Source organism: Cygnus olor, chromosome 10 (assembly GCF_009769625.2).
Source record: "Cygnus olor isolate bCygOlo1 chromosome 10, bCygOlo1.pri.v2, whole genome shotgun sequence".
Classification (NCBI taxonomy): Eukaryota; Metazoa; Chordata; class Aves; order Anseriformes; family Anatidae; genus Cygnus; species Cygnus olor.
This window is the reverse complement of record NC_049178.1, coordinates 18,535,123-18,560,750: the sequence shown is the minus strand read 5'-3', so window position 1 is coordinate 18,560,750 and position 25,628 is coordinate 18,535,123. Positions and strand designations below refer to the sequence as shown.

At 40.5% G+C, this 25,628-nt stretch overlaps 1 protein-coding gene across 2 annotated transcripts in view; it reads left to right on the top strand.

Moving 5' to 3' along the window:
* The window catches only part of PDZRN3 (PDZ domain containing ring finger 3), a 133,065-nt gene extending 108,129 nt beyond the window's left edge, over positions 1-24,936 (top strand). For both annotated transcript variants that reach the window (XM_040568552.1, XM_040568553.1), the window contains 7 exons: positions 7,921-8,171; positions 10,589-10,676; positions 17,026-17,124; positions 17,922-17,984; positions 18,690-18,791; positions 19,877-19,993; positions 20,922-24,936. In XM_040568552.1, the coding sequence (XP_040424486.1) occupies positions 7,921-8,171; positions 10,589-10,676; positions 17,026-17,124; positions 17,922-17,984; positions 18,690-18,791; positions 19,877-19,993; positions 20,922-22,472 (2,271 nt within the window). In that variant the 3' untranslated portion in view covers positions 22,473-24,936. The remainder of the gene's footprint in view (positions 1-7,920; positions 8,172-10,588; positions 10,677-17,025; positions 17,125-17,921; positions 17,985-18,689; positions 18,792-19,876; positions 19,994-20,921) is intronic.
* The last annotated feature ends 692 nt before the right edge of the window (positions 24,937-25,628 follow it).

Sequence of the window (25,628 nt, the reverse complement as noted above, 5' to 3'; positions counted from 1 at the left end):
GTACATATACAGCCCTTCAATGGTCTCTAAGCAGTGACTATTGAAGCAAGATGATAACTCTGGACACTGCCTTGTTGGAGGTGATGGGACACATGCTCCACTGGCACAGGACCTGGGCACTTGCTGATTTCATTTCTAATTGCTGAAATTTCACCTGGCTTTACCCCAAGACACCACCTTAGCTGTGCTCAGTAGCATTTTCCAAACAGCACCATCAGACTCCTTGGGAACACTTGAGAAATGAAATGCTTCACAGAAAGGCGAACTGCACGGTCAGACTAAACCAACACTTGGCTTATGCATTTTCATGGATCACGTTCATTTACACTGACTGAATTAGACCTAACAGCACCATTTCTGAGAAATTTAGCATCCAAACGTTAAAAGATCACAGCTGATAAGAAAGCCTTGTTGAATTTAGCAGACTTGCTTGCAGGGTGCAACAGAAGCCCTTGTACTTGACCTCACTGTAGCTGTATAACTGCTGTCAATTTTAGCCAAATAAAGGAAATTTGAGGTGTTTTTCTTCCGTACACTAGTAGCACACTACAGAAGTTCTAGGTCATGGTCAAGCAGCATGGACTGAAAGGGCAGATGAGTTGGTGGTGGTGGGACTTAAACCTACACTGCAGCTTCGGAGGTTTGTGTTCCTCAGCTGAACGCACAGCTCTGCCTCTGTAGGCAGATGGCACAAGATTACAAAGCCTGCCCTGCAGACACCAGGTAGCCACTGAAAGAGCAGGCCCTCAGCTGCCCCCAGATGGATCTGTCACTCCTGATGGGTTCCCAGATAGCGGCACTGGGCATTTTTTCCATCTCAACCTGGCAGCAACTTCCATAACAATGTAAGCAACCTCAAGACAGCTCGTTTCAGAGCTATCCTCAAGTGCTCTTTGCCCCGTCTTACATCAGTGGGACATTCGTGGAAGAAGGGGGGGGAGTGGGAGGATGGACTCAGAAACTACAAATGGTCAGCAGCAGTGCAGAAATGGGAACGCTGACAATTTGAATGTTCTCAAGCAGGGTGTCTTTAATTTCAGTGTGCAGGTTTTGGTTCTGGTGTACTCTGGTGACTTTGGGTAAAACACTGACTTGTTTTGTGTTTCATCTTCTCATCCGTACAGTGCTCCTTGTGACTTGTTGCTCAGAGCAGGCTCTCCAGAGGAGGCACTGCTTTTTGTTCTGTGCTTGCATATTCTGGTACACTAATAAAATAACGTTAGTGTTATTTTAAGGCCTAAGCTATATGCTAGCTTGCACTACTCTGATTTTAATTGAGGTATTTTTAATTGCTACACTAATAGCTGTAGACTCTGGGAGGACATAGCAGGGGAAAGGTCCCTCTGCGTACACCTTACGTGGTTCTCAAAGCACCCTCTACATGCCACTGTTGGGGAAAAATTACTGGTCTACAGGGACTTTTGACCTGATTCAGTAACGCAACTGGTTTCTTACGTTACTCTGATTGAGCTGAAATCTGTGCAACATTATAATGTAATCAGATTAATGCTTTGATGCTATTTACTATCATTGTGCAATATACTTGGTATACACCCATGCTGACTGCAATTAGGTTGTGCTGGAATGACAGGAGACAACCCGGGACATCAGTCAGACACCTCTGGGTCTTGTACCTGCATGGGGACCCTTGTTACGGGAGTCTGTGTTTTAAAGGTAAATATAGAATCACACAGGGTTTTTTTAGAAGGAGATTCTCATTCACAAAAAAGGTGTAATTTGCTGTACTAGACAAGTACACAGATGTAGGTTTTGCCTCCTGTGAAAGCACGTTTGAGGAGGGAAGCAGCATTTCCAAGTAACATCACTGTCCAAGCATAGTTCTTTGAACATTTGCCCATGTTTGCCACAACCATGGGCAAATCTAGAGAATGAGAGAAAATGGGTAATTGCGGTCACTGAATTCTGCTCATTAGCTAGTCATGAGTATTTACGGCTGTCATTTGTACCTCGCTCATAAATATAATTGATTGGCTCCCTCTGGGTCGTGCGACTGAGACAGCAGAAAGAGGCATTAAAAAGGAAGGGCCTGTAAACTTGTCTCCATGTTTTATACTGACCAGGGCTATTACGCCATGAACAGATAGGCAAAAGATTGCATTTTTAATGGTGACAAAAGACGTTAAAGTATTTCTGCCCTCATATAAGATCATTTAACAAGATAAATGCATATGTAAAAAAAGGGCTCCAAGTAAATTTTGTATGTAGAGAAAGTCCAAGAGTTTCAGACACCTCAGCATTGGTCTTAAACTGTTTTCATTGAAGCAACTGATAAAATTACCCTGTGGTTTTTTATTTTGAGTTGTGATACATAGGAGCAGAGCCTGAGAATCCAACCAGAAGCGGGCACAGTTCAGTATGCAGTGTGCAGTACTGGTGCTGTAGTGTTAATTTGTAAATGTGCTAATTACTAACAGAAGAAAAATTCCTTTATTTCAGTGGTCTTTTTCCCAAGATTTTCCATTTGGAAGTTAACAGTTTAGAGAACAAATGTATTCTGTACTCTTAAGTAAAGAATTTTTCTTTGGTCTTAACTATTTTGTCATGGATGGCTCACAAGGCAGAAGGGAAATGCACGCACATGGAAACAGTCTATTACAAAACAATATAATTCTTTTTTTTTTTTTTGAAAAAGAGAGACTGTCCATATGAGGGAAATAAAAGAGGGATTAGATGGAGCCGCAAGAAGAATTAACCTATATTTTGAACCTTCCTTTTCCAATTCCTGAGGAAAAGGAGGTTTAGAAAATAGGCTTTTTGCTGCTCTAGTTTCTATAAAATCTTTAAAGTTCTGCTGCTTTTTCTTAATATGCAGACTTCTTAAGAACTTGCTAAAGAAGTGAATCAGACCATAAAGAGCGTTTTAAATGGAACACAGACGTCTGTAGTCTAACAGAACTAGCATTTTTATAGTGCACTTCCCAAGGATTTGCATGAATTTCTACAAAGAAAAGCTGCTTACTCATTCTTAAGCAAAAAAGTTTTCCTCTGTGACATTCGTGAAGCAGAGAACCAACAAGCTGTACAATGCATACAAATGTTTGCCATTCATGACACTAAACCCATAAAAATCAGTCTAACTTGATGGATGGAAAAATACTTTTCTTCTAGAGAAACCTTTCTAGTTTCTGTAGTATAACTCCAAAACCCAGCAAACTTTACACATTATTTAAGCAAAAAAGAGGTACGAAATAATTATAAGTATGCCAGTAAACTCTTATACTAAGGGATTTTCTGGCTTTCTCACCTTTCAGCTAACTACTACTTGCCAACATCCAGAGCTACTTCATCTATACTATTGTAACTGGTATTTGTACAAGCTTGAGTGCAAGGCTCCTTACCTGCTTTCGTTGAGTGTCCAGCTTCATTCTCTTCTGCAGATCTCCTTCCAGCATGGCCCTGTCCTGGAGCTCTCGCATTGTCTCTTCAGGTCTGCACAGCTCCCAGCCGCTCGTGGCCATGGTGTCCTTGTGGCTGCAAGGGGGGAAACGGGGAATCATTTTCAAGAACATGTCACCTTAAACATTTTTCTTGTGTAAATAACCCAGTGGTGTAAATTCTATCACAGGAAAAGAAAAAGAATAAAAGCTGTTTGTTTTTTTTTCATAAGCATTATATTAGAAAAATAAAATAAGAACTGGTTGTCTATATAAACAAGTAGCGCATTTTGATATACCTAGGAAGCCCCCAGTTTATGTCTGCCATCAACCAAGTAGCAACTAGCCTGCTTTACCCCCCCGACAAAACAGCACTAGTGGCCATCTATACTCTGTCTAGTGTCCCATATTCCACGAGAATGCTATGTTTGCATCCAACATTGGATGATGTGCGTTCATAAATCTTGTAGCTGACAAACTATTAGTTACCCAAGCAACAGAGATTTGAAAACACTCAGGAATCCCCTTGGGTCTTACCAAGACTACAGCCAGCAAAGTCCTACTGCACATTGTTACGCATTTATCTCCTCCAAGGTAGCATTCAAAAATTTCTAGCCTTTTTCATGGCTCTTAGAAGTTTGATCTTGAAGTACAGTTGCATTATACTTGTTGCTTTCACATCTCCTGTCATGTGCTGTTCTGATGTTTAGGGTTCAACCTTACAGTTAAGATCATCAGCTGCTTCTGGTTTGGGCCAGATATAGCATATTAACATCTTTTTTTTTTTTCCTTTTATGAATTAGCGTTTATTTTTTATCACAATTTACTTCTTGGAAATAGAAATCGATAAGAGCCCCATGACTGAAATGAGAGTTTGCAACGTCATTTCCATTTGTTTGGCTGGTGGGACATTTGTATTTGTGTCAGGTCTCCTTTGTTGCATCTTGTTTATCAGATCTCCTTTCTTGATTACAAATATACATCATGTATACTGTAATGGACCTTGACAGCATTTTCCTTTACACTGTCAGACTTTGGCCATGCCTGTCGAATGCTGGTGGCTTACTTGGCTTTGTAACATTTTCCTTTGTTTTGCTGTAGTACTTTGCTTCAGTCAGCGCTTAACGCACTGCAACGGCAAAGCTCCCAGTGACTTTAGTGACCATCAAATCAAACTCAATGACTATTTTATTGTCATTCCAAGTGTTGAAAGAAAACTTCTAGGAGACGCTGACCTTCCAGACAGGATTACACCATGTGTATCTATAGATTTCTGCTGCCTTTACAATGCAGATTTTAGCTAGCATGCCCTCTGCAGCCTACTCTTGTACAGAACAGTACGAAGTACAGCATACACTATAAATGTTCTAGTGCATAATCATCACATAATTTCTATTTTAAAAAGTCTATCATCCCTTCCTTCTTCAGTGTATAGCCTTAATTCTCATTACCTATCTCTGTGTCTCACGCAGTTGTTGAGCCTACTGTCTGGCTCCACCACAAATTTCATCAAGGTCCATTCCTTACACTTGAGTTTAACTGCAGCTTTCTCCATGTTCAATTTAATTCCAATGCAAAGAAGGCCCAAAAGCTAAGCATTTCAACATTTCAGACAAGTTAATTTATCCATCTTTTTTTTGCCATGAAAGATCCCATTGTCTCTGTCACATGGCATGTAAGGTTCTTAAGAAATTATGCATATTTGTAGGTTTTTGGCAGTCTTCTGAAGCATTCATATGCATGGATTTTTTCCTTCTGTGTTATTTCAGATGTAACTATTTATAAGGAAGAATTTTGCTGAGTATAATTCAGCAGCATTAGGAATAACGTTTATGATTACAGAACCACTTTTTTAACAAAGTGAAACTGTACAGATATATTCATATATTCAGTGGCTTTTAAGCACCAGGAATAATTATTTGTCAATTGCGACAAATCTTCTGGATAGCAGCAAAACACCTTTATCAGTATGATCTATTTGCTGAAGTTTCAGAAGAACTCAAAAGTAACCATGAGGGCTAATTCCACACAGACATCAAAATCAGGCCATTGAGATATTTGTCAATATTGTTGTGCTACTAGAAATCGCATACCAACACCTGCTGCCTTTTCTGGACCAAAAAGCAAAATGGCCATGTACACATAAGCAGACTTGAGAATTACTAGTTTCCGTTATCCAGGTTTTTAAGGGCCTGTGCATAAACAGTGTAATTTCCCTATTACAAATTGCTTTAAAACATACTTCTCCATCACTGCTTCCTCTTCCATCACTCTCCATTCAGAACCCAAACGGCTAGGAGCGATAGCTCCATGCAGCCACTACCTCTGACTTTGTTAGTGCAGTTCTCGATACGCCTGTTAGGTCAGCAGTCCACCGCCCTGGCTACGACTGCAGATGAAAACAGAAACCTGCAGAGTTTCGAGGATTCTACCCAGTCTGAGTTAAGAAATCAGTCTCTTTTATAAGGGATCCTCAGACTGACCAGAAACCATTCGTTGTGTGCATGGCTCCTGGCCAGAGAATTGTTTGCCAGCATGATGAGGATGCTGCCATATGTCAGAGAAATACTTGGAAAGGACTCCTATAGTAACAATTTATGATACAGTCCAACTACCGCCTCTTCCCTACATTATATCGATCTGATTTTGAAGTCTGACTATTTAAATAACAACCACATATGAAAGCACAAAGGGGTACCAGTCCTTGGATCTGCTGCAATGAAGTGCCCTAAGGATTCTTAACGGGCCTGTACTAAAAGGCACATAATCCAAGTCAGTTACAACACCAGGGGATAACCTGGAAGCTATCCTTTGCATGAGTTTACCAGCATTTAACATAAAGACATAGAAAGCAGCTCACATGAAAAGTTTCTTGCTCAAGAGTTATTCTTAGCATATTTCTGGAAAGCATTATGCTCGCTGCAATTTAGATTCTTTTCCTTTGATTGCTTGTTGTATTTAGTTGTACCAAATAATTAGGATGCACACAGTAAAATGTGCTACATTTAATTTGTGGCAAATAATAAAACTGGAACCATAATCAGCATTTCCTTTTTCAAGAGAAAACATTACGCTGAACTTAATTTTACAGCTGTACAAATTGTTTTAAAGTAATCTGCTCAATTGGGCAAGTTAATGATGTTTAATTTGACCAGGCCAAACTTTACATGCTGTGCGTTACTGTGAGCGATTGCGGTCAATACAACTGTTTGTGTGATGCAAATGCAATGCTAACACCTCCCTTCTCAGCTGGCTCAACAAAAAAACTGGTGTCATCGCCCCTCTAAGATAAACCAAAGATGACAGCATAATAAGTGTTACGTGCACAAGGTAATTCAGAAGGAATTTAGCCTTTTCAATCGATTCTGCACTCAAGTTAACCCTCTTTATTATTGCCCAGCTTCTTGCTGCAAGCAATACATTAAGTGCGGGCTAAATTCAGTTAGTGCACTGAGTAATGGTACTCTGTGAGCGGTCCCACTTACTGTAATGGGACTAAACGTGGCAGAGCACAGTGTGAACTAAGTGCTCTCTGATACAAGCAAAGATACCAGCAGCAGGATATTTGGTTTAAAGTTTTAAGTCATATTCTAGAAGCTGGTGTGGCATAGTGCTCAGGACCTCTGTCTGGATCAGGAATCTAGGTCTGGATCAGGAAAGATCTCTCTGCTTGCCAAGGATTTGCAGGTGTGACTGTGACCTGGGTTTTGGTGCAATGAACAGGACCTTCACTACCCCTTTGAAATACGAGTGGTCTGTGTTCAAATTCTCGTCTCAGATCCCCGTCTTCCAGAGTCTGGCATGCCTAGCATTGGTACTTCTGGGCTGGCTCTCTCAGTTGTGTTTAGTAAAGGTCTTCTGCTTTGTGTAAGCGTTCACTCAACCAGGTAATGGCGGTAAGACCTGCGGATGGGAAATGGCCAAGCTACAGAGAAAAAAATTAATTTTGAAAAAGCATCCATGATCAGTTCTTTCTTATTTTTTGTATTGCCTCTCGCAGTATGATGTCCAAGCCCACCCTACAATGCAGGTTTTATTGTAGTGACTGGGTACAGCTATCACGTTTCATCTGAAAAGGTGTTTATCATACACTGCATACACTGATACCTGACTCTGTAATTGTGATTCTTGTCCCAACAGTTCTGTAACGAGGTTAAATGGTTTTAAAAAAATAATAATAGTATTTAAAAAAAAAATTCAGGAGAATCAATAGCTTGTTTTGTTTGAGCAAGGGCTGAGGGATTTCTAATCTGCAAGAAACAAATGGGTTGTCGGTCTGTACTTTAGCTCAAAGAGTGTGCCCAGTAAAATCTACCAACTAAAACAAAAGGCAGAGCACAGGATTTGTTAAGTCATTCCTGCGACAAGGGAAAAAGAGAGATGCATAACATTGCATAAATAGTTCCTAGTACTTGCTGAATGTAAGTTTAGATAACGCTGAGCCTTTTAAACTAACAGAACTGACAAAGCTATCCTCCACTTGCTGACTGTTTCTCTCCATGTTTTGCTTTCTTCTCTCCCATAGGTCAATGGGAAGGATTTATCTAAGGCAACACATGAGCAGGCAGTGGAAGCGTTCAAAACCGCCAAGGAACCCATTGTGGTGCAGGTCCTGAGGAGATCCCCACGCACCAAGATCTTCACTGCTCACGAGTCCCAGCTGGTAGATGTGGGCACGCAGACGGATATCACTTTTGAACACATCATGGCTCTAAGCAAGATGGGCTCACCTACACCACCCGTCTCTGTGCTGGACCCGTACCTTCTACCTGAAGAGTAAGTAACGGTTCATGAAGCACTTGAAAATCCTTGCATTCCTTAACGTGGCATGTTGGAAGTAGTGCACAAACTCACCTTTACTTGCTGGTGATTGTGTACTCCCAGAAGTAGCCAGGATTGTTACACCATTGAGCCATAACTCAAAACATTTTCACTTTTTCCACACATTAGCCAGCCATTACTTACATGAGTAGTGCCACTGAGTCACAACACGGCCTCATAAAGCTCATTTTTTGTTGGCGTTTGATGGATAAAGTTATTGCTTCTTGTAATTCCTCTCACTGCCTCTTTGGGTTGCTTATGTTTTAACTTTATTTTTTATGGCTGCCATAAATTGTGTAATGCTAAGAGTCGCTACATTCTGTTCCAGTGTATTAATTACTTTATTATAACCCTGCAGCGATGTTACTCAAATAAATTATTTTCTAGGACTAAAATTACTTACCAGTGCTGTCATGGATGTTTTAGAATCAAATTTTAATTATTGTTAATGGTAGCTTGATGCTTTTGTACATACAAATAAAAATGACAATTATCTCCTGGCGCACACACACCACGCCCTCACATGCTGTTCCAGAGGAAAACAGCTCCCCAAGGAATCCATGCAAATTGCCTGTTGTCTTGCCACATACCTCCACAAAGTCAAAAGTAATTGAAAAGATTCTCAACATCTCAGTTGTTGTGTGTGGCAGACTGTGAGCCGTGCACGTCCTGGCTCTGAACAGGAGCCCCACCGGGAGCCTGAGCTGTGAGCAGCAGCACACAAACACACCCCAACACGCCCCTCCGGACATCGCTGTCAGTGCTCCTAGGAAATAGGATCTGACTACAAACAGGCACCGACCCTGTGCTGCTCCTGGGTGACTTTTATGGCATGTTAACATCCGCACGTTCAGCCGGGAACTGAGCCTCTGTGTGCAGCGTGTATTCCTTTCATGACTCCCAGCGCTGATTACTTGAAAGGTGGTTCAATCGCATTACTGCATCGCCACCTATTCCCAGCCCATTGAAAATTCAAGTACAGCTGCATGTATTAGTGGAAATGCGTGACAAAAGGCTAGACTTGAGCTTGTTTGCAGAGAACAGGCAGTGCAGCTTAGGGCACTTATTCTTGGACACTTATTCTTGGAGCACCTACCCTGCAGACCCCCGGACATATTTGCAGGAGGGGTTTTCGGTACCTCGTCAGCTACCTGTGACTTTCCAGCTGTGAAACCAAGCACATTAGGAACATGGCAAAGATTAATTCATGAGAAATTATTTAGGTTGCAACATGCATGCATAATACCAGCTCAGTCCTATAAAGTAGCTTCATATTGCCCCATGATCGTTAGACACAGGTTCTAAATGCTGGCCTCACTTTGAGCTCTAGGTGTTGGTCTTAACCACGCAGCCTGCCTCACTGCCATCCCTACATCCCAGGGCAGTCAGACAGCTTTTAAACCATGCTCTTACCTAGCATGTGCAAGCAAACAAAAAGTATTGCAGGTTTATGGGATGTGCCTAAAGCTTTCTTAACATTTCCTGTAATTTTTTTCCAAATTCCATTTAAATAAATGTAGCCTGCATAGAACAACTTGGGTAACTTAACCACTTAGCAGATGCTGTTACTTAAATAGCCTCACACTTACACAGAAACATGTATCTAGTTAACAGAGAATTAAAGGGAGATACAAAATTGCAGCATATAAAAGAGTGATCACAAAAGAATTACACTGCTTAAACTTGCAAAGTGTAGATAGTGAAGCTGTCGGGGAGCTCAAGTTGTACAAAGCATCACGCCAATAGTGAATGGCAGCATGAAAAGAGTGGTGCATATTTAAGTACTATTTAAATCATTATGCACAGCCTGTTGCATTCAAGTCAATCAACAAATGCTGTTGATTTAAATCCAAATAGTTGGGTGGCAAATTATTTTTATAATACTTGATTTGATATAATTTTGTCTCTTTGAGGCAAAGAAAAAATACCAAGCAGGCAGGCAAGGATGATTCTATGTGCACCTCTATAAATAACCTGAGCTCACAAATAATCCAGCTGCACCCTGGCAAATATCTGCCCACCTGGCTGTGTCACCTCATACCCATTTATCCTGTTTTGCCACCATTCTCTCTATATTTTTTCCCCAAGTCAGTTCTATATTTGGAGAAAAATCACTAAGCAACTGTTAAGACTCCTTACAAGTTTCTCATTCATCATCAGGTGTCAAATGTTTCAGATACTTCTTATAATACACAGTTTTCTCTAATGCGTTTATTGGTATAAAAGTTGTATAGTATATATAATTAACCACGTGCAACTTCTTGGTTTAGTTGTTAGTCTGTTTCATGACGACTTGCTATAAGCTTGGAAGGGATTATTATCCTAGCTAAAGTACTGAGTGCTATCCTAAAACAGTTCTTTTTTTTTTCCAGCCATCCATCAGTGCATGAGTACTATGATCCAAATGACTACATGGGAGGAATTCATCAAGAAATGGACCGAGATGAGTTAGAACTGGAGGTACTTCATGTTTAGTAACCATTTCATTTACTGAAAGTAAATAGTCTTTATATCTTTATATAAGTGAAGAGACATTTTAAAGCAGTTATTTGTAGTAACATTACTCCTCAGTTACTTTGCAGACTGCAAACCATACTGATACCTTTAGCAATGTATTTAACTGTGTGCTATGGAGTGCTGAGATCTTCAGCTAACAAACTGAAATAATGAATTCATTAATTCCATCAGTTAAATTCTGTATAACTATGCAGATTTAGACTTTCCAAAAATCTCAAAGACTTTGCAAGTTTGCTGAATGGCAGGACCTATTCCACACACTCACAGTAAAAATCTGTGAGTTTCCCTTAAATATTCCCTAGCTGAGAAACATGTTCTTGATCATACTATTGAAAAGTATTTTAAGTTTACAAGACAAGACCAGAATAGATCTGACACTGTACTAACGTGTTCCTCCCTTTTTCATTACAAAAGTTACATAAGGATACATATAAAACTATAGATAATGAAAGAACTAGACATGAAAGCATGCAAGTCCATTTTCCTACCAAATTTTTAAAAATCACTTGTGTTTTTAGTACTTCCATATCCCATCAGAAGTTCATTTTCAGTTTTCTCATTCTTAATTTTAATAACCTGTCCCCAGCCGTTCAGAGTACAACACAAATTGTTGGCTTTATTTCTGCAACTAGTGCTGCAACTTTAGCAGCACCGACCGACTGAGATGCTTTTATTTGTTTATAATAAACAGCAGTAAAGTATCTCGTTACTTCTATATACTGCCAGCAACGTCTGATCCAGATAATACATTCATGATTATCAGTAAGTGAACAGTTTACTCCTGCTTGCACTACTGATTTCTTAGATCCTGGTCCTGCTAAGGACGCTGTCAGAGTGCGTGATGCTGACCTATCTGTAGTCCTGTTTATATCAGCAATACATTTATCAACAGCTTCAATGGGAGCAAGGTTCGGTCATTCTATGAGCATGAAGTTGTTCCCTTCTGTAAAAACGTTTGCAGGTTCAAGGCCTCAGTCCTCACAAACAGTTTGCAAGCTGCCTTCAAATTCTGCAGATCTGGTAGTAATTCATCTCTGTATACAAACCCAAATAGAAGTCAGGACAAAATCAACGTGCCAGTAAAACAAACCCTGTTCAAGGCTTTCCTTTACAAACAAGTGTTTTTTTTTCCTTAAATAAAAACAAATACAATATAGATTTCAGTCTTAAGGGAAAATGTAGAACAAATGAGTATTTTCTGGCAGTGTCTTTTCAAAATCTATCTTTTAGGAAATTTAGTATTGTGGATAAATTGTATTGCCTCCATTAGAAGGTCAACCAGTTGAGCTGAAAACAGTTTAAACACATGCACTTCAGTAGCCAGACGTTAATATGGCCTAAACCACAACATTAATAATTTTGACATTGATATAGTACTTGATGGCAAAAGGTGATCAGCTCAGTAACACGGGGAGATGAACATTAGAAAAGTCTCTGTAGCCTAATAGTATTTCTTAAAAACCACTAAAGATTCTTGTTCAAATCGTAGCGACTATGATCAATGGTAAGGTCAAAGTGCTAACAGGGACTCAACTGGCTAGTTGCTTTTTTGTTTGCCTTTTGATAGATATGCTTTAAAAGACCACAAAGGCACTGTTTCATTGACTGCAGCAGGAATGCCTGAAGTAAGAAAGTCATCAAGGCAGCCTTCTGGGTTTCTGTGTCCATAAAATGTGCTTTGAATTTAAATCAGAAACTCCTCATCTAAGCTTACATGATCTACAACTGACTGGTTGGTGATTTGTACCGAGTAAACAAGACAAAAAACAGCGAAACACCCGAGTTCACAACAAGCTGCTAATGTAAATAGTCTGTAGGAAGGAATTTATGCTGGTAGTATTGCCAAGGCACCAAATTGTGTTCTCAGTTTTCTCTCAACATTTATCTTAAAACCGAGGACTCAGAGGTAACTGCCATATATTCCCTACTTACTCCAAAAAATAAATAAATACTTTCTTTTTTTTTTCAAGTTTATATGCCACAAGGAAAGAAGGACTAAATCCTGAATTCTATTCCATTCCTGGATTCTATTATAAATTAAAAGTACATTTGTTTTTCACAGAGGCCCAGCCAGAAGTCATTTTGGGTTCATGAAGGAAGAATAATATCACTCCAGGCTTCCCCAGCAGCATTATGCGCTAATATTTTTATTCAAACAAGCATGTGGCCTAAGTGAGGGCTTTCTCAGTGTGCTCATTTTCTGACATTACAAAGAACATTCTAAATCAAAAAGAGGACTCATCCTCTCACATCGTACTTCCTGCCTTCACCCCCCTGATACCCAAGCAGCCTATCGGTCCCATTTCCTTTCTGAGTAGAGAACTGATTCAATTCAAGACAAGATTTTTCCTTCTGCTGTAAAAGCGCCAGTTACCAAAAGAAGCCCCCACACAGTATAAAAGGAAATAGTGGAATATTTATTTCTCTGTCACTCTTTCCTCAGTGAAACCTATTGATGGAGTAACAGAAAAGTAGGCCCTGTGGGCCAGGTATCTCAGAAGTCAGCACAGGAGGAAAAAAAAAAAAAATTAAAAAAAAAAAGCTTTTTACAGAGAGAGACAAAAGGGCAAAGTACTTACTGTGCAAGCTTTGGACAATGCTTGCTGAATGTTTGAACTCTTTTTTTTTTTTTACCCATCATTGTCCACTCATTCCACTTTTCTACTGCTCATTTTTGCCTTGTTAGAGAAAGGACTTTGATTTTTATGAATTTACAGGCAGGCCATAATTTTAAATCATCAGTACAATAATTTAATAATCTGTTGCAAATGAAGGATCTTTTGAGTTTATAGAGGTTAATTTACTATTACCACTTACTCCTAATCTATTATCGTGAGAAGTTGCAGGTATAATGTCACAGTGCACACTCATTTCTTCTTGCCTCACTACAAATGCCATATGGATTTCAGCTGCTAACTCTTCGAGCCCTCTTGGCCCTGCATTTAATATGCAGCTGAGAATCAAACAATTCTCCTGCACACACTCGTTTTTGGAATAGCATACAAATATTTCTCTTGGACATCTCTCAAAATGACACTTTTACCCGATCTAAAGAAGCAGAAGATTTTAAGTATTTGTGTGTGTAGAAGCTATATCATATACAAAGTTTTCACATCAGTCGCATTAGCACAGCCCCTGACACTGCCACACTTTGTGCATACCACCGTTGTCTGCTAATTTCTGCAGATCGAGACCGGGTGTTGACAAACTTCAGTGTGTCCCTCCTGCGAGGTAGGTGGCTGATGCATTTAATAATGCGGTCAGGATCCTATACAGAGCTCATTACGATAGTTTTGGAGCCCCAGCGGAGCACTAATATTCCTTCACCTCATGCCGGATGGATGGCACAGAGGACTAACCTGACAGAGCAGGTGCTGAGCAGGGGCTTTGGACGCAGCCCGGCCGCTGCTGTGCACGTGGTGCCTTTGCCTGCAGCAGGAGCACATAAGGCTGCGGGCTCACAGGATCAGGCCCTTGAGCTGTCCTGGAGTGCAACACCAAAGAGTGAGGAGTAACAAATGGCAAGTCTGGTGCCACTGTAAGAACTTGAACTTACGCCTTCAAAGGTCTTTAGGCCCACATTAATTCCTAGAGCTTAATTAATTCCTGGTGCAATTACACAAGCTACCACGGTAGCTGTACTTGCAGATGCCAATTGTCTGTTCTAGTTTTCCCTTTCATGTATCTGTGCATTATACAAATTCCACTCTGAACATGGGAAATAACCTTTGCTTTGAAGACTCTGGAGCTGATTCTTCAACTCCAACTGGAATTGCTCACTTTTATCTCTCAAACATTTCAAACCTTTATGATTATATTAAAACGGTATTGACGCAAAGACCTGTAGAAAGCAGCTGTTCCTACCTTCAAGTACACAAAATTATCATATTAGGGTAGTATCAAACCAAGTTATTCTGGTCCTACCCAAGGACTGTACCCAAGGGTAAGTATGTCAACGAATTACTCATAAAAATTCAGGTTCTAAACACCTGCTCTAAGAATTTTTTGTTTGCTTTAGTTTTTTGGTGCTTCATTTGAGCATGTTCTTAAAGCATATGTATCTCTTTTCCTTTTAAAACATATGCTACTTAATTTACCACATAGTTCATTACCTTCCAGTGTATTACAGATGATGTCTTGGATAATGCATTTTAAATGTAAACCCATACTTATTTTTTTATTATTATAACACTCTTCATACTTGTGCACTGTTGGAAAAAACACAAATTGTTTTTCAAAACATTCTGCAGGTAGGTATGAATTAATAGTCTGCTCCCTCCTCTCCAAGTGTTTGTGTTTAAACAGGATCTGTTTCAACAACGACCAAAGCCACCAAACCTTTTTTTTTAAACACTGTCACCACCAGTCTGACAAACATCATAATGAGCTACAGCATTAGTTTCTTGCCATTATTTCGCCATCATGCTTTCAAATGATTAATCTGTATAAAAACCTTCCTTAAGACCCAAAATATTCTTGTTAAAGCATGCAGGAAATGCAGGATTCTTTCTATGCCTGAATTAGGCCCAACTCACCACACTCCCAACTCGTCCCTAATTCACACCATGATTACATCTGGAATAAACGCATTGATTGCAGTGGTACTCCCAAGGATTAACCACAACAACTGAGATCAGAATCGCTTTGTCAATCCACTTTGTTTCATCTTTTCTACTGAAGAGTTTTTAAACCTCCTCTCTAGAAAGCCCCAAAAGCTTTAGAAATCTGGAAAAAAAAAAAAAAAAACTCACTATTAAAGCATTGTGTTCAAGCAGTAAGTAACAAAAGAGGGAGAAAAAGAGCAGCAGTTCACCATGGATACTATTGATTGAAACCATTTAAATACCATCTGAAATGTCACTGACATTTACAGCTACGTTTCTTGAAAAAAAAGAAATTACACATGTTGACAAGTAAATAACATGAGATTGCTGATCTTGGCAGCTGTCATCTAGACATGCCAATAAATTATTCATATCAGCTTGTTTTATTGTCTCGCCCCGTACAAATGGCACAGCTTGGGTCAAAACAGAAGAGACGTTCAGAAATAATGAATCGTGTTATCGGGACTTCTCCACTGCAGCAGAGGCCCAAGCACAAGCGCTCGGTGCCTCGCAGTGCAGCAGGGTCTGTCCCCAGCAGGGATGGCCCCAGGCTCGCTCAGGGGCTGTGCCCCCTTTCTCAACACGTGTCCCTCTGCCCCACCTGCCTGGTCCCACTCTGTCCCTTCCCAGCAATGCATTCTGACAGGTGTGAGGCACAACGTGGGCCCTTTTCAAAGCTTCGCTCACTGCCAGGCGCTCCTTAAGGGGAGTAAAAAACACTACTACTCTTGCTACAACTCCTCTACCTATGACAAACCATCCTTCTTCCCCAAGGTAGCATCCTCAGGACCGATGCAATAAGCTGGTTAAGTGTGTTGGGCTCCCAAGGGTCCTTAGGGTGGCCGGGATGTCCCTCAGAAGGGAAGAGCAGAGCTGAGAGCTGCTTGTGTGGGTGGGTACGCGGACTGCACGCCAGCCGGGAGCATCCCACAGCTTGGTGGGGCATCTCCAGGGTTTTTACATCCCCTTTATACCAACCAGTATCACAGAGCAGCAGGAAACAGGAAAAAAAAGTAACCCAGCTGAAGTCTTTGTGGCAGACAAAAGTGTAGAGGAAAACCATGTATTTTTAAGATGGCTTAAATGTCTCCAGGGCTAACATGACCACAAAAGAGCAGTGGAATGATAAAACATGACCTGCTCGAACCACACCCTTGCAAGATACTGAAGCACTTACTGTATTTCTCTTACAATGCTGAATCCTTTGCTGACAATATCGATCTTCAGTCACACCTCAGAGAAACTTGTTACAGCATTTCATGAAAATTACCCAAGTTAAGGTAATCCAGTATTATATTTCTCTCTGAAAAGCAAGAAAATTTCCCTGCTTATAATAAAATATGTATCAGCTGTGGCAAATATTGAAATCATACTTTATAAGTATTTTAGCATTTGAAGTCTTACCACTACATGAAATATAGGTAATTTTTCTTCTTTAAGATCAATAAGAGGTCTATTTTCAAAATGACTTTGTATTGATTGAAGGGTCAAAAAAGCCCCAAGCATTGATTATCTGCATATAATCACGTTTTGCTCAGTAAGTTAACCTGGTCTACACAGTAAAATGAAAAGAGATGTACTATATCACTTAAACAAAATATTTTCATTGTATTTGAAAAATTGCTTCCATCAGTCACCAGTGTCTCACTGACAATGTCTTTTTCTTTTTTATTTTTTTTTAACCTCAGGAAGTAGATTTGCATAGAGTGAACAGCCAGGACAAGCTTGGCCTTACTGTATGTTACCGAACGGACGATGAGGATGACATTGGTATTTATGTCAGCGAGGTAAGACTGAGCTGATTTCCATAAGACAAAATTTGTCTTCTAAACTGAAGTGCTGGGCATTTAAGACAAATCCCTGCTTCTGTTTGTACCATAGTCAAAAAAACAGCCAGAATGTGGTACTTGGAAGAAAACTAATTATTTTTCCTTTCCTCCAAACTGAGTGAAAGCCTGCATCCATTGAAGTCAAACTCCTACTGACTTCAATGAGAAGTTGGAGAGAGCAAAGACAGAGGAAGCAGGGTGAACATGTTTTTTCTTTTTCCTAGATTTCAGTGCAGAGCACATCAAAAGATAAGTTTGACCCCTGAAATAGCAAGTATTTTCCTATAGTGTTTCCCATTTATTTCTCTTCTCACCATTCTTCTCTAAGAGTGACATAGTGTGATAGGTTTAAGGGTGATGTAATGCATATTGGCATGATTTTTCCTTAATTACAACATATCTTCCAATGGCATTAGGAAGCTCTGCACCAGTTTATAGTGCTAGAACCAAAGAAAATTAAAAATTGTCCCTGCTTCTTAAGAAATACAGTGGAAAAAATGTTCAAGCACACAACATTCAGAAGGCTCAAGAAGAAATGTTTTGATTTTGATTTAACCATTTTAACCTGCATTTCATTTTGTCTTGCATAAGCAAGGAAAAGTCCTGTAATCACTAATGAGACACAACAACGTAGCAGCAATGACAGACACACTGGCTTATCACATCAGTCATATTACTAATACTGGGTTTACAATGGGAAGTAAAAGACTGAGCTCTAAAACCACCAAAATGTTTACAATTGTCTTATTTTGTAGATTGATCCCAACAGTATTGCTGCAAAAGACGGTCGGCTCCGAGAAGGGGATCGCATTATCCAAGTATGTGTGTAAATGATCAAAAGCCTGCTAACGCACTACAACCTGCTGCAACCATTTCAATTCCATTACTTTGTTTTAGTGTATTTTAACAAATCATTCCTTTCAAATTGGTATTCATGGAGTGGTTTGGGTTGGAAGGGACCTTAAAGACCATCTGGTTCTAACCCCCTTGCCATGGGCAGGGACACCTCCCACCAGAGCAGGTTGCTCCTACAGTTCCTTTCAAAATTAATACAATTCCTTTTAACCTTTTGAAGACATTTCCCTTTCCTTTGCTATAGATCAGTCAGATTTTGATATTCCTGGCCAGGTAAAGCCCTACATTAGCCCTGCTCTTGTGGTAGCCTTCCATCTACCACAGAAAAACTCCATTCCGGCCCAAGCAATTGCTCGCCTTTGCAGAATCTCTCTGGGCAGCCCAATTAATGGGGCTGCTGATACTTGTTCAGCAGGCTGAGCCCCACTCCTGTATGCCAGGACGAGGAGCCTTCCCAGTGCAGCCCTACACCACGGGGCTTTTGTCAGAAGCAGTCTGTCTTCTGCACAGAGACTAACACAAGCAGAGGTCCACATCCCACGTAGTTTTTGGGAAGGGGGTTCACAGCCCACCTGCCCCACTCGAGGGTCTTCCTTTCCACCCAGAGCTGACTCTGCTCCCTCTCTACCACGTGAAATGATTTCACTCTGCTGCTCTTTTCTTTAAAGATCAATGGCATAGAGGTACAGAACCGAGAAGAAGCTGTGGCACTTCTCACCAGTGAAGAGAGCAAGAATATCTCCTTGCTTGTTGCAAGACCAGAAATTCAGGTACTGTAGCAACAGCAATAAGTAAATAAATAAAACCTCTTGAGTCTTAATTAAAGACTTGCTCTTTTACAGAAAGTGGTTCCCATATTTTGAAGAATTTTAACCTACCTAAATCTACCAGGTCTACCTAAAACCCTATTATACAGTTTGACTAAACATATATATGGTCTAAAATAATGGAATTCAGCAGTCACAATACTTCTATATATGTTTTGTATTAAAATCCAATTTATAAGAAGTTCAGTGATTTATGTTTGCTGCAATGCTATTACAAACATCGGCGTACAATATTATGGATGGTCTCAAGCCATAGCTATGAAGAATATACTGAACTCTAAATCCTATAGCTATTGATTATTCATTCATTAAAACACCTATTATTTAGCCCTTTATAACACCGTCTCTTAATGTAGTTAAAGACTGTCAAGAAGCATCCTCAACTGTAATAAAATGTTGAATCGGATCCCTTTATCAAACTGGGATTAGCACAACAAAGATGCTGAATAAAGAGCCCCAAGCACTGTTGTTTGATCTGTCTCTTGCTCCGTGTGCTGAGAACAGCCCTCGCCAGTGCACCCAGAGACACCGGGTCGTGCTCATGACTGTCTTGTTAGCCTCGATGTTTCTGATCTTTCCCTTGGAGATGGCTGAGGTTGGGAGAAAAAAGTCTCGCAGACCCACAGCAAGCATTTTCCACTCTGGCCCTTTATGCTGCCTCACAAGTGGTGCATTCAAAGCTTTGGGCCCTGGAGTATTTTATACATCCTAATCATGTGCAAACCAAAACAGCCCCAATGCTTAGAAATATTTCCAGGGATGAAAGGGCTGGTTTTGTTTCATACAAAGGGCTGCTGAAGATAAAACCATGCTGTTGGAAGTCAAGGTGGCCGTGGGGGGCGGTAGGGCAGTCAATGCCCACACTTCGTACAAGGGGATGTGTGCTTCCTCGCAGGACGCAGCAGCGCTGTCACAGGAAGGAATCTCCTAAGCTTTTCCAATCACCTTCCACAAAAAGGAACATAAGTTATATCAGTCTTCATTCTTTTGATAACATTTGGTTTGTTTTTCCCTCCCTTTTCACATAGCTGGATGAAGGATGGATGGATGATGACAGAAATGATTTTCTGGATGACTTGCACATGGACATGTTAGAGGAGCAGCACCACCAGGCAATGCAATTTACTGCCAGCATGCTCCAGCAGGTACTGCTGTTCTGTTGTGCAATGGTGTCACAACTGCACCTCGCACTCAATATTCCAATATTGAGCTTGACTGAATATACTTAGTGTCCCAAATGACGATCAAGGCAAAAAGACTTACTGCAAAAGTCAAGATATTACTTAACTATCCACAAACACCTTCTTGGGGATCCAATTGTTTTAAAATGTTACCTTTTTTATTTTGTCCATTAAGACGATATGATCACAGTTCTTAGAAATCCACCATTCTGGCTGTGGTCAGTGACAGAAGAAGCTAGGTATATGATAGAGAAAGCAGGCAGAGAGATGACTTCTAAAATATCCCATTTGATATGCACATACTGAAAACAGCCTGCCTCCGAAACCCATAAAATCCAAATGGAGAACTCAGGCAAATGACTGAAATTAGGTCTATATATATGAGGAGAAAGGCAAAGAAAAAGTTTTTGCATAGCAAAGTTTATGCAAGGCCACAGATTTGGACCCAGATTCCCTGTCGCTCTGCCATGATCTATGCAATCATACAAGTTCATCAGTAGTTTTTCAATTTTTGTCTAGAGTTTCCTAAATCTACATCTGCTGTGGGAGCCACATTTTTTGGAGAGAGATTCTCACCTGGGCACCACAGTAGAACTGAATACTTTTGTGCACCTAAATGGGAACAGTACCATTTTGAACATTTGAATTCTAGTGTTGTTGCTAAATAACTGAAAAACAGACCTCAAATTCTTCTGAAAAGGCCATCTGCAGCATGCTGTGTTTTCAGGCACCATTTCTATATGTTCTTACTAAAATGGAGCTTGTTTTCCATACAAGTAAAAGCCAAAGATGTGCAAGGTCTAACAGGTGACAGATAAAGAAAACTCTTTAATAAACACCCTGAGATATTTTATGTCCTTGAGATAATTTGTCTTTTGATCTTTACTGCTAGAAGAAGCATGAGGAAGATGGCGGTACCACAGACACAGCCACCATTTTATCTAACCAGCACGAGAAGGACAGTGGCGTGGGGCGCACAGACGACAGCACTCGGAACGATGAGAGCTCTGAGCAGGAAAACAATGCCGATGATCACACCACTTCCTCCAACACTTTAGGGAGCCAGAAGAAGCTGACTTACAGTCATGACACCCTCGGAAGTGGCGATATGCAGTTCAGCAACGAGTCGTTCATCTCAGCCGACTGCACAGACGTCGACTTCCTTGGCATCCCCGTAGACGAATGTGAGCGATTCCGGGAACTGCTGGAGCTGAAGTGCCAGGTGAAGTCTGCCAGCCCTTACAGCCTGTACTATCATAACAGCACTCTGGATATGAGCAAAAGCGACCAAGAAAGCGTTGACAAAGAGCTGGAGATGCTGAATGAGGAGCTGCGCAATATCGAGCTGGAGTGCCTGAATATTGTGAGAGCTCATAAAATGCAGCAGCTGAAAGATCAGTACCGGGAGCCCTGGATGCTGCACAACAGTGGGTTCCGCAACTATAACACCAGCATCGATGTTCGCAGGCACGAGCTCTCAGACATTACAGAGCTCCCTGAGAAGTCTGACAAGGATAGCTCGAGTGCGTACAACACAGGGGAAAGCTGCCGAAGCACACCACTCACGCTGGAGATTTCTCCTGACAATTCACTGCGCAGAACTGCGGAAGGCGTCAACTGTCAAGGTAACGAGGGGGCAGTGGCGTACAACGTCTCCCAAAAGAATTTATTGGCTGGCTCAGAAAGCCATGAATCCAGCACTGGTAAATGCCATTCCTCTGCTAAAGATCCTGACCTTGGCAAGCAGCTGGAAAGCAAGGAGAGAAAAGCCAGTGATGGAAGCAAAAGCCCTACGCATGGTCAAAAACCTTCTGGCTCCTACGTCTCCCCGTACCATCACTCCCCATATAAGCATGCTCATATTCCTGCCCACGCGCAGCACTACCAGAGCTACATGCAGCTGATCCAACAGAAATCAGCGGTGGAGTACGCACAGAGCCAAATGAGCCTGGTGAGTATGTGTAAAGACTTTAACGCGAGCCAGAGCGAACCGAGGATGGAGTGGAAAGTCAAAGTGCGAAGCGATGGGACGCGGTACATCACAAAGAGGCCAGTCAGGGACAGGCTGCTGAGAGAACGCGCCATCAAGATCAAGGAAGAGCGCAGCGGAATGACTACCGATGACGATGCCATAAGTGAAATGAAGATGGGCCGGTACTGGAGTAAGGAAGAGCGGAAGCAGCATTTAGTGAAGGCGAAGGAGCAGAGGAGGAGGCGTGAGTTCATGATGCAGAGCAGGCTAGATTGCTTAAAGGAACAGCAAGGTGCAGAAGAAAAGAAAGAGATGAATATCATTGAACTGAGCCACAAAAAAATGATGAAGAAAAGAAATAAAAAAATATTTGACAACTGGATGACAATCCAGGAACTCCTTACCCACGGAACAAAGTCACCAGACGGCACACGAGTGTACAATTCCTTCCTGTCAGTGACTACTGTATAATCGCCATTGCTAAGTTATGTACATAAAACGCTACCATTGGGGTAGAAATCAATGCCTCGTTCAATGTGGCAAGATTTTTGTATATAAGATACGGTCATCGAGTTTATAGTTCAAATACTGAACTCTACAACTGTGGGTGCCAGGATCTCCACCGTGAAGTGGAGAGAAAGTTTGCCCATCTCCTTCAAAGGCAATACTAGCAGTGCTTTTTGGAATACTGATTGTACTTTTTTACTTGTTACCTTTTACATAAAGCGTTTAACTATCAGAAATGTATTAACCATACTTACACAGGTAATTTGCTTAAACTATATTCATATAAAAGGTACCCATGCTTTTCTTTGCCTAAAAAAACGCAAAAACCCCACAAGAGCAACTGCACATATGTATTTTTTGTGAAACCATATTTTGTGATACTATTTTGCTGTTGTTCACTTCTACACCAAGTGCTGTTTATCAATATTTAGCTCAAGGTTTAAACTCAGAATTATTGAATTCCTAACGGAGTCAGTCTCTTGTAATATTTAACATTTATCAAACAGCAGTCTTTAGAGTTATGATCAACATTTAAACATTTTTCCTTTTAAAGTTTCTAAAGAAAGTATATAGGTTTCATCTGAAAAGCCTGAAGCAAAGTACAGTATACTGCAGCTTTAAAGGATTTTAAAGCATGTTTGCAAATGTTGCAACCTATTGAAAAATGTGCATGTACAGCTAATTTGTTTATATAAGACAGTTTGTGGAATTTGAAAAGCCCATGGTAGTAACTGTTTGCTTTATAGATTTGAATGTATTGAATTATAAAAGCAGTTTCATGAAATCATCATTAGCTACAAACGTTAACAAGTAAAATGAAGTAAAATAAATTATTGTTTTATATTTCAAACAATTTTAAATTCTTTTGACTCCCTTCTGGTTTCGCCATGCTGAGTATCCTTTCCTGGAGCGTAGCTCCTGTGCTGCCAGGACTGCCTACCTGAGTCACGCCTAGCAGGAAAATTGCATCCTGACCCTCGGGGGATTTTGGATGGAGGTGTTCTTGAGGGAAGGAGACATGGAGGGAAGAAGCAAGAGAGAAGTAAGAGGAACGTGAAAAGTAGAATCAAGCAATGCAGATAATAAACTCACGAGGCATTTAAGATGACCTGCAAGTGAGAAAAAAACAGGACTTCTACTCTCCTGTTTTGTTCCATAATTTGTAAAACTGAGCTACGTACATAAGCATGGGTTTGCATTAAATACAGACAAATAATTATATAAATTAAATATATGAGTTCAAACAAATACATAAATTAAAACAAAAGAGATAGGGAAAAGGACAAAGAGTAAATGTCAGAAAGGTATCTCACTTTTTCTGTTTTTCTATTTCTAATTAAGAATTCAAATATAAATTGGAATTTTTGCTGGATAAATGGTAAACTAGACTCATTATGAATAGCTCCCAGATTCTTCAACCCCCTCTTCCTTTTTGCTTGCTGCCACAAAAAACTCTCACCCAAACCCTTCTAAATCTCTGTTCTGAACTCTTCCACCATAGCTATACAGAGTAAAAAAATATAACCTGAATGATAGAGGTTAAAAACTGGAAGGGGAGAAATTAACAGCTTCTCAGTGCCTATTTTATCTGTTATCACGTAGCAAGCAACAGACCTGTGGTTTTTTCCCCCATTCTCTTTGTGGATTAGCATCGAATTAGCATTGAATATATGTCTACCATATTCTACAGTGAGCTATTTTACATACTGGAAAATACGTCGTAAGCCAATGTAAATCATCACTGCCCCTTGAAATCTGACACTCATATCAGTAATCCTCTGTACATTTACCTTCAAATGATATTTACCTTTGGGATAACGTACCGGTCTAGCTGTAGTGTGTGGAAGATTTTCTATTGACTTTGCTAGAGCCAGGAATTCACTTGACATACTAGAAGCTGGTTACCATCACAAGTTGCACAGAAGGAAAAGCATAATGTATGATTTTCACAACACGCTGCCTTCAACATAAGGTGCTTCCTATCTCTGTCTCACATCTGCTTTACTCTGATTTTTTGTTCTGTTCATCCCAATTGCAAGGAGCACACCATAGCAGGATATTGCCTCTTCTAAAGCTCAGAAATCCACATGGACGGGCAGAGCTATAATTAGTGTGGAATCACAGTCCTTAAACAGGCATGAAAAGGCATTTAAGCTGTCTTTATTCTACCTGGAAATGTTAGAGTAGGATTTGAAATGCTCTAATGAGGAAAAATTATCAAGTTGTTCCTCATACAAATAGTCTCCTCTGGAAAAACTTCATGGGTGACGGGTTTTTAATGCATCAGTCAGATAAATGCTGAGCATTACGTGCATGTGTGTAACAGCAGAAACGTACCTGGGAATTCACATGTGATGTGCAGAAATTATACCAAAGCATCAACAGTATAAAATTTGCATTCTTCTAAGATGCTGAAATAAAATTATTGGCCAAGAATTATTCTGATACCTTTTGAGTTTTTCCTCTCTGAGCATTTGTTCTTTTGGTCACCTGAAAATCACCTGTCTGCTGTAGTATTATGATTTGTTAATTAACATAATTTCACAGAATCCATCAGTTATCCTGCAAATCTGGCCAAAAGCTATGCAAAACTTTTTCTAGCTCCATTAGTTACCTTATCGCACACCCTTTTTCACTGCCTTATGGAAGTACTTAATGCCGTGCTGAAAAGGGAGATTTGGGTTCTTTTTATAGATTGCAAGGAAATAGTGGAAATTACCATAAAGTTAGTCCAAACCTGACCTCATTACAGTGAAATGAATTGGACCAGAAAGCAGCCTTTGATGCCTAAGCGGAAATATGTCATATAACAGCTTTTCTAAAAACTTGTATTATAGTAGGTACCTCAGTGCTTAAAAGATAACAACTCCTGACTTACCTGAGGCTTCACCTGGCAGCCTCTCTCAGCCACCTCTGCAGAGCAGCAGAGCCAGCCTCAGTGGGGCCAACCCTCAGCAGGAGGCTGACCCTTAGCTTCAGCCCCAGTTGCTCTGACTGCTGCAGGGACCGGCACTCCCAGGTGTGCTCCTTGCGCTGGGGAGGCTGGTTCCAAGCACCTTCTGAATTTCGTTTGAGCCTGGAACGAGATAAAGGGAGTGTTTCTCATTTACACCTAGAAGT